The sequence below is a fragment of the Geospiza fortis genome, unplaced genomic scaffold, assembly GCF_000277835.1.
Source record: "Geospiza fortis unplaced genomic scaffold, GeoFor_1.0 scaffold55, whole genome shotgun sequence".
Lineage (NCBI taxonomy): Eukaryota > Metazoa > Chordata > Aves > Passeriformes > Thraupidae > Geospiza > Geospiza fortis.
Window position 1 is genome coordinate 10,667,833 of NW_005054308.1, and position 10,036 is coordinate 10,677,868.

Sequence of the window (10,036 nt, forward strand, 5' to 3'; positions counted from 1 at the left end):
CGGCTGGAATCCCGAAGGGAATGGGGACATCTCCCTCTGGAGAGCCGGCTGGAATCCCGAATGGAATGGGGACATCTCCCTCTGGAGAGCCGGCTGGAATCCCGAACGGAATGGGGACATTCCCTCTGGAAAGCCGGCTGGAATCCCGAACGGAATGGGGACATAACCCGGCTGGCAATCCCGAATGGAATGGGGACATCTAGGGGACCCCCCTGGCGGTGCAGCCGGAGCCATCGCGCTGGCCCCGCACGGACCCGAACCGCGCGGGTTTTGCCCCAAATCCAGGTCCCAGCGCGCAGCCCGTGCCACAGGGACAGGGGGGGTTCCACGCTCCATCCTGAAGGATAATTCCAGCAAAACTCGGCACGGGCTCCCTCGTTCAGAATTCTGATTTTAGCGATGTCTCACGAGTGCCCTGACACAATCATTCCCTAAAACCTCGGGCTGGTTGTCATCTTCCACGCTCCATCCTGAAGGATAATTCCAGCAAAACTCGGCACGGGCTCCCTCGTTCAGAATATCTGATTTTAGCGATGTCTCACGAGTGCCCTGACACATCATTCCCTAAAACCTCGGGCTGGTTGTCATCTTTCCCCGTCCCTGCTGTTTAAAACAAAACAAACCCAAAAACCTGGCAGAGTATTTCCAGCTCCCAGATGCTCATTGAAAGAATCACCTTCAAGAAAAGTCCAAGCTTCCAACCACAATCTCACCTGGGGCTTTTTTGGTGCTCCCTGGCCCTGGCAGGCTCAGGTGTTTGTGCCTCTCTGCCCTTCAAGAATAAAATGCTCCTAAAAAACGAGATTGGCATTAAAACCCTCAAATACTCCGTGTGATGTTTGGGGAAGGGACACACAGGACTCTGCATCACGTGGGATTTAAAACCAGGCATCAGCAACACTACAAACATTGCACTTTGGATGTTCCAACAATATTACAGCACTCTGTAATATTAATTAGCCAGCAGCTTGGTTAATTCAGGGCTTGGCAATTCCCCAGAAAGATTTCAGATGCAGCTCTGTGCCCTCCCTGCTGCTCAGGGGAGCTGGCAGAGCCTTCCAGATCCACCCCAGCCCTGCCTGAAGATCCTCCTTGTCCCTTGCACTGCCTCCTCCCTTGTGTGGGACACACAGAGCTCCAGCCCTGACTGGATTGATGCCATCCCTGTCCCCTGTGTCCCTTCAGGGTGTGAAACTCCCAGGCCAGGCTGTCCAAACACCATAACCAGGTCCTGGCACAGGGAACACAAAATCCATATAGGAAAACCCAGCCAGCACTGCAGGAATCCTTCCAGCTGTGCCAGATGCCAGGGGCACAGGGCAAGAGGGCATTTCTGAGCTCATTCCTGGGTGCTGCACATGTAATCCTCTCCCAAACCCAGCTATGCTCCACCTTGAGAAGCATTTTTTGGTTTCTTGCCAAAAGTCCTCCACATGAGGCTTTTTGCAAGCCCTCACCCATTGGTTCAGTGCTTCCCCGCCTCATGCTGCAGTTCTTCAATATATTTGAAGATATTTTCAAGGTGTTCCAGCCCAAATGATCCCTCTTCCCACAGGTTTCTCCCACTGGCAGAGATTTAAGGGTGGCAGAATCAGCCCAAGCTGCAGATTTGTTTTTTTAGCATGGGCAGTTTTTGTCCTCTGTGCTCACACTTGGGGGAGTTTGACTGAAATTCTGGAGCTGGTTCGGTTCTTCCTCTGCACTGCCCTGGAGGAGATTAAAGAGGACTGAAAAGAATTGTTAAAAGTGACACTTTCAAAAGAAAAATGTGGGGTTTTTCGAGTGTTTCTGGTTGGTTGGAAAAGTATTTTTTTTTCCTCCAGTGGTGGGGTGGGAGAGGAAGATGGGAAGAGAGGACAGGCAGACAGCAATGAGCACCTGCACATTTCCTCTGGGCAGAAATCACACTCATAAATCATCTTATTAATACTGTCCATGAATTCTGAGCAGCACCTCGTGTCTGTTCCGGGGTGTTAATTGCCTGTGCAGCCTGGCTGGGAGCAGTGGGCATTTCAAATGAAATAAATCCTGCTAATTATTGCTCTCAGCTTCGTGCAGGAGATGCCTGAGAGCTCCCTGCTCTGCTCAGGGCAGGTTTTATTGCTTTCTCCAGGATGGGACCAACCTGAATAAGGATCAGATCCCGCTGGGCTGGAATGGAAGAGCAGTGGGGCGGGAGAGGGGTGGTAAAGCCAGGATTACCCCTAAAGCTCAGCTTTGATGCTGGGCATGAGCTGCAGCTCTGCTCTGGAGCAGGAGCCTGGCCCAGGATCAACATTGGGGTGTCCCCTGTGGGATTTGGGGAGGAAAGGGAGAAGCCAGCCATGGAATGGGAGGGATGGGAAAGGAACTGTCAAAGGAGAGTTCCAGATGAGCAGAGGGATGGGGCAGCTCTGCTGGCAGAGCTGGGGTTGTTCACCTGCACAGGAGGAGCTTTGGGGTGACCCAGTTGTGACCTTCCTGAGGGAGCTGCAGGAAAGATGGAGAGAGAGGATTTACAAGGGATGGAGGGACAGGATATGGGAATGGCTTCAAATTGACAGAGGGGAGATTTAGATGAGATATTGGGAAGGAATTGTTCCCCGTGAGGGTGGCAGGCCCTGGAAGCTGTGGCTGCCCCTGGATCCCTGGCAGTGCCCAAGGCCAGGCTGGAGCAGCCTGGGGCAGTGGGAGGTGTCCCTGCCATGGCAGGAGATGGAGTGAGATGAGCTTCAAGGTCCTTTCCAGCCCAAACCACTCCATGACTCCCTGGCAGCAGCTTTGGAGCCTGGCCAGTGTCAGTGGCTCTCCCAGCACATCCCAAAGCCAGCAGCAGCAGCAGCTGAGGCTCCCTGGCAGGAAGCAGCAGGATTCTGGCATTTCCTGAGGCTGGGGGAAGCAGGAGGTCCCATTTATTGTCTGGATGTGAGCAGCGCTTGGTGTTCCACGTGCTCCTCCCAGGCAGGAAATCAGGATTATGGTCTGTCCTGAACAGAGCATCTCCACCTGCTCCAGGGCACGAGGAACTGAGGGAGATCACCTCACCTGCTCCTCCTTTCTGCTGCCAGGTCCCTGGGTCACTGTTTTTAATAAAAAGACAATTAATAATAAGATAATTCTCCTCTTTGCCCACCAGAGTCTCCTCTGCAGTTATTTGTTGGGGGTGGTTGTACCTCAGCCCCCGGCAGGTACCAAACCCCCTCCCCATCCTCTGGGCAGTTCTGAGCCCTCCCAGCATTTCCTGAAATGAGGAAATGCAAAAATCACCAAATCCTGTTGGTGCTGCCTGCTTCAGAGGCTGTGGCCCAGCTGTGGAGGCTCCTCCCAGCACTGCACGATCCAGATGTTGTGCATCACCCCAACATCTGCAGCTCATCTCCAGGGGCAGAGCAGCAGCCAGGGAGGTGCTCTGGGAGCTGGGAGTGTTTGGGATGAGCCCCAGGCAATCAGCTGGAACTGATTCCTCCCGAGTCAGTCGGGAAACTCTTGTGGAGAGGGGGATGAGAGGATTTGGGATCTTTGGGTTTGGGGTCTTTCTCTGGAGTAATTCCTGATGGGCAGGGCTGCCTTGTGAGGTGGGATCTGCCTCCTCTCCAAAATTAACAGCTGAGCTGCAGGGAATCTGAAATGTTTGCAGTCATCTGCTTGGACAAAAAGCAAAAAAAAACCCAAAAACAAACAAACAAACAAACAAACCCCCAAAATAAAAAAAAAAAACCAAAACCCCCAAACAACCACAAACAAACAAAAAACCAAAAAACCCCAACAAAACCAAACCAAACAAAAAAAAAAAAACCAAACCCCAAGCACAAAAAAAACCCCCAAACAAAACCTCCCAAAACAAAACAAAACAAAACAAAACAAACCCACAAAAAACCAACCAACCAACCAAACACCACCAAAAAAAAAACCAAATCCAAAAAGCCCAACAAAAACCCCAAAAAGCAACAACAAAAAACCAAAACGACTGACTCTGCTCAAAGTGCTGAAATATGGAAGCCAGCTGAATGTTGCTGCAGTTGTAAACCAGCTCAGGCACTCGTAAAACTGACGTAAAGCGCGACTGTTGTAAAAGGCGTCGTAAAGCGCGATTGTCGCAAAACTGCCGTAAAGTGTGACTGCTGTAAAGCGCGACTATCGTAATAGGTGCCGTAAAGCGTGACTGTTGTAAAACTGCCGTAAAGCGCGACAGTCATAAAACTGCCGTAAAGCACGACTGTCGTAAAACTACCGTAAAGCGCGACTGTCGTAAAAGGTGACGCAAAGCGCGATTGTCGTAAAGGGGCCGTAAAGCGCGACTGCCACAAAGTGCCATAAAGCCCGATTATAGTAAAGCTACCGTAAAGCGCAACTGTCGTAAAAAGTGCAGTAAAGCGCGACTGCCGTAAAACTGCCATAAAGCGCGACTGTCGCACAAGGTGCCGTAAATCGCGACTGTCGTAAAAAATGCCGTAAAGCGCGACTGCCGTTCAACTTCGCTTAAAAAAGGGAATATGGGTTAATTAAATTAAAATTTCTTTAATTTAAATTTTATGTGTAAATTAAATTACATTTTCTTTAATTCATCCATATTCCCTTAAAAAGGGGAATGTGGATAAATTGAAGAAAATTATAAATTTTCTTTACAAGAAAATTGTAAAGGTGCAAAGCCTTTGGACCTTGTATTTTATGGATATCTATTAGAAAATGCAATATTGATAAATTAAGGACACTATATATACAAACTCCCATATAAATGGAATAAAAATTATGTATTTTTACATCTGCAAAGGGAAAATTTCCAGGAAAACCACACCCTTGTTTGTTTGTAACTCACATCCCAAATTCTACAGTGAGATTACTTTTATTTCTTGAATTTTATTTAAAAAATGGAAATATTTAGCTGTGGCCTACAAAGAATGATTCCTACTCCTCTGATACCTCTGGTAGTTAATCAAGACTATAAAAGTGCTGACCTGAATTAAGACAAAGTGTCAGGGAATGTAATTACAGGACAATTACCCAGATCCATTATTTTTGTTCAGCAAGGAGCTGATCCCCAGAGCCAGGCACATCTCCAGGCCCTGCATTCTCCACGGATTTCACACCTTGTCTGTGAGATAAAACATTGTCACACACCCAAATTCACATTAAAACCTGCCCCTTAGGGGTACCAGAGGTAATGGAGAAATTGGAGAATTGCAGCTCCCAGCCAAAAGCCCCACTGAGGAAATTTCAGGAGGAAAAAGAACACTGAGTGTATTTCTTAAGGCATGGCATGGCCAGGATTATTCTTATTTTTTAAATGCGGGGGAAAAAATAATTTTTTTTGTTTTGTTATAAATACAGGAAATTTGCACAGCGTTTCCACTGGAAACTCAAGGTGGTTTGCTCTCAGCAGTAAAAGATCTTCCCTAGGATAAGAAATAATTTATCAGCCTGGAGACAACCTGTGAGGTGTTAATAAAGTACCAGATCAAAACCCATAAAGCACTTTGGAAGTTACCTGGTGTCCAAAGCAGGATAAAATTGGAATTCTGGAATTCTTCCCTGAGCAGTGAGGGGGAAAATATTCAAAAGCCTGTTTGACACCAATATTTGATTCTAAAAGTGTTCCTAGTTAGAGGGGAAAGGAAGAGCCCCATCCCTGGAATCCTGGGTGTGTCCTGGAGCAATCCCAAAGCAGCAGCAGATCCCAGGAACAAGAACCCAATCCCTGTCATGGACATATTTTATAAAAAATCCTTTTGCTAAGATCTTTTCTCCTGAGAAGCTGAGAGGCCTCAGAAATTAAATGCAAACAATGATTATCTGCTGCTGTGGAATGCAACAGGTGCATCTGTGATTGGTCTCATGTGGTTGTTTTTAATTAATGGCCAATCACAGTCCAGCTGTCTCGGACCATCTGGTCAGTCACAAGATTTTATTATCATTCCATTCCATTCTATTCCTTGCAAGCCTTCTGATGAAATCCTTTCTTCTATTCTTTAGTGTAGTTTTAATATATCATTTTCTTTTAATATATCATAAAATAATGAATCAGCCTTCTGAAACATGGAGTCAAGATTCTCCTCTCTTCCTTCATCCTGGGACCCCTGTGAACACCACCCCAAATCTCACAGCACAAACACACAGCAGGGCTCTTACCATAAAAATGAAGGTATTTATTCAAGAAGTACAAATTTGATGGTACCAGCCATCTTTGAAAGCCATTCCCATGAGGCAGAGAGGACACAGAGCCCAGTCCCTTGCTCAGAGCACACAGGAGCAAAGTGTCACCACCAAGTGCCACCAGGTGTCACCAAGTGCCACCAGCGCAGTCCTGGCCGGCGTTGCTCAAATCCACCTCTTTTGAAACATTCCCTGGACTTGAGAGGCACAAATAGGGGTTTTAAGCCAAGACCAGTTTGTTGTTTTCATAAAGCCACCAGCTCCAATTCCTTTTGTTTTCCATTGCCTTGAGTTGTCTCCAGCCTTTGGAGCGGATTCTGATTTCCTGACGGAAAAAAAAAGGGACCTGGGAGTGAGCAGGTGCAGGATTTTCTGGAGCTCAAGATAATGAGAGGTTTTAAGGCAGGAGTCAGGATCTGAAGTTGTCTCTTTGCCCCATGGCTCTGGCTGAGTGGTCTCCATGTGGAAAATGTACAAATCCAGAATTCCCCTGGACTGACCCCCTGCTCCGAGGGTCGGGACAAATTTTCCATGGAAAATCCAGCAGACACGTTGGGTTAAAGTCTCAAAGTCCACTTTAAGGAGCCTTTTGGTTAAAATATCTCATTTTCCAGCTGCCTGCCTGGTATAGGCTCAGTGAAGTGTCCCCCTTGGGAAGGAGAGCTCCAAGTCCATCCCCACGGGTGGAATTTGGGAGAGGAGAGGCACCCACAGCAATCCCAAACAACTCCTGGGAAGGGAAATCTTGGAGCAGATTTGTGCATCCAAACCAGCACAAGTGTTTGTGGCTGCAGAGGGAACAGCAGGACATTCATCATTTGGGGAGGAAACACAAATGTGGATGCTGGGAATTCCAACCCCGAGGCTTCCCAGGGAATCTGAGAGGCAGCCACCACATCCAGGGCTTTGGAGCAGGGTTTGCTGCTTTCCAGGGAAGCTGCAGCGTGGACAAAGCTCATCCCCACAGCCAGGGCAGGGTTTTTAAAAAACACCTTTCTTAAGCACCTCTAATCCCACTCCAGAAAAGTCCAAGCTGTCCCAGAGCTTCCAGCCACAATCCAGGAGGGATTTGATTACAGGGAAGGGCAAAGGCAAAAATAAAAGAAAAAAAAAAATTATAAAAAGCCCCTTTTTCTAACAGAGACTGCTTTCATTTCAAAGTAACAGGATCTGAGCAGCACAGGGAAAAAGCCAAAAAAAGAAAAAATCCTTTTTTTTTTTAATGTAAACATTCTCTGCATAAGGTGCAGGGTCTCAGATGTCTGTACAGGAACATGGAAAAGTTTGGAAAAGAGAGCTCCAGAGCCAGAAATGCCCCTTCCATTTCTGAAGCATCACAGACATGGAGAAACGTTCAGCATTCACTTTGTCAACACCTACACAGCAAAAATGCTTCCAGAACTCCATGGCTAAAAGCATCCCACCATTGTAACAAAGAGCATTTTTGTAGTTTTAATACTTTCAATTAAAAAAAAAGATTTTACATTATTTACTAGCAATGGATATATATGCAGAAGCACATCACACTACAGCAATATTTTATCAAGTTATCATTGACCTTCACCAAACATTATGCACAGTTGCTCCAAAGATTCCCTCTTTCCTTCCCAAACTTTCTGTGGAAGGCAAAGAAAAGCTGGGGTTGGTTTGGTTGCTCCTGGGCTGAGGTTTTTTTGGTGCTGTTACACCCCAAATTTAAGGTGTGTATTAAAAACCCAACTTATCACACCACCAATTCATTTTCCAAACTACTCCCCAGCTCCATAGAAGCAAAGGCTTTCAGAAAATGGATCCCAAGCTGTGTTTTGTGTGGGGGACCCCAAAAACACATTTGGGGGGCTCTGAAGGAGCAGCTGTCACTGGGGTGGGGAAGAAGACCCTGAGCATCCTTCTGCAGTGCCCCAAATGGACCTGCAGCACACCTGGGGCTGTTTTGGGGCTCCCTGGCCCTGGCAGGCTCAGGGGTTTGTGCCTCTCTGCCCTTCAAGCTCATCAGGAGTGTGACTTTCACTGGGTCGTTCCTTCTGGCTCGGGCAGAAGTGACAAGAAAGAGTAGAAAAATCTGAGCTGTGTCCAACAGAGCTGTCACTGACAGGGTAAAAAAGGCTTCTCCTGGCATCAGTTCCCAGCCAGAGCTGAGCAGGAACGGCACAGACGGCTGAGAGGAAAGGGAATTTAAAAACCCCAAACTGATTCCTCCTTGCTTGTGTCGTGTGCGTTAAAATTCTGTCCCAGCATTTACACCCCAGGGCCTGACGGTGGGGACAGCACCCTAGGGGCCAAAATCCAGCCAGGACATGCTGCCAGAACCCTCCTGCTGCAATCCAAGGGCTCTCCATCCTTTCCTGAGGTTCTCAATCCTCTCCTGGGGTTCTCCATCCTCTCCTGGGGCTCTCCATCCCCTCCTGGGGTTCTCCATCCCCTCCTGGGGCTCTCCATCCCCTCCTGGGGCTCTCCATCCCCTCCTGGGGTTCTCCATCCCCTCCTGGGGCTCTCCATCCCCTCCTGGGGTTCTCCATCCTCTCCTGGGGTTCTCAATCCTCTCCAGGGCTCTCCATCCTCTCCCCACCAGCCCCACAGGAGAGCCCCTGCTCAGTGCCACTTCAGCCACTCAAATAAATTTCCCTCCCTCAGGGGACACCCCCTCTGCCCCAAACCTCACCCCACACTCTCAGCCTTCTCCCCTGCACTGGAATCTGCACCAAAACCCAACTTTTAGGGCAAACTCAATCATTTGAGACACAAATGTTCTCTGTTATGTCACAATTTCCAGCTCTGTACGTGGCCCTGTCAGCCATGTGCCTTTACAGCTTGTTGCTGATATTTTTAACAGATATTTTGAGATTTAAAGTTCTTTCCCAATAGAAACCCTGTAAAATTGTGTTTCTGCAGGGTGTGTGCTCAGTAGTGCTGTCACTTTTTACAGAGAGGGTCAAACTCTTCACTGTCACCTCTAAAAGCATTTCACCATTGAATTCTTTCAGGTTTTGATATGTGATTAAGGAGGGGGAGGCTGTTAAAGAGAATTTTCATGAACAAAATCTCTGTTCTACTCAGAACCCACTCACAACACGGCCTTCAGAGCATCACCTTTCCTCCCTGCCATAAAAGCAATTAATATAAACCATGATCATGTGGAACAGTTTCACAGAACTGAGCCTTTTCCAGCTCACAGGGGGCAAAGAAGGAGCAATCCCAGCCCCAGCATCTCAAAACCAGCACCTGGTGACAAATTGCCTGAATGAAAATAGAAAAAATAATAATAAAAAAAGGATCCTAGAAAAATAAAAAAAAAAGTGGTGTTTTAGTGTTCACAGCTCCAGGTTTGCTCCTCCTTAATCCATCAGAATTTCCCCCTTTTCCAGGAGGGACTGCAGGGAAATGACACCACAAAGAGCATTTATCCAGACATATAAATTATGCCTTATAAGACAAGTAGTGTCTTCCTGGCACGAGCCCATCCTTTGCCCAGAGAAAACCCAAGAGAGATTTTTTGACTTGTTTACATAGCAAATATTTCCCCCTCCCCTGGAATGCAAAAGATTTGGCTGCAAAAGACCTCAAGTACAGTAAATCAAATTTGCTTTAAAAAAACTCCACAATAGAAAACTTGTTCTAGGTTAGTATTGATCAGCTCACTTTCACCTTTAAAAATAAAGGAAAAAAAAAAGAAGAAAAAAAGAAAAGCAAAGCAAGTCACTTTGGTGATTATGAGAACAGGGAACTCGTTTTCCTTCCTCCAGCTCTGCATTTCAGGCATCCTGGACCAAGTGGGGCCAGTGGAGCTGTCGAGAACCCTCGGGTTTGATACAAAATGAGGACCAAAAAAAGCTGTAGTTGAGTGGGGTGGGAAATGCAAAGAAAACATGGCTCTGTTTCCCAACCATCAATGAAATTCTGCTTCCAC

At 47.2% G+C, this 10,036-nt stretch overlaps 1 protein-coding gene across 1 annotated transcript in view; it reads right to left on the reverse strand.

The window, feature by feature from the left end:
- The window catches only part of STK10 (serine/threonine kinase 10), a 46,542-nt gene extending 42,166 nt beyond the window's left edge, over window positions 1-4,376 (reverse strand). Inside the window, exon 1 of the mRNA XM_031055225.1 lies at window positions 4,032-4,376. Coding sequence (XP_030911085.1) covers window positions 4,032-4,376 — 345 coding nt within the window. The remainder of the gene's footprint in view (window positions 1-4,031) is intronic.
- Between the last annotated feature and the right edge of the window lie 5,660 nt (window positions 4,377-10,036).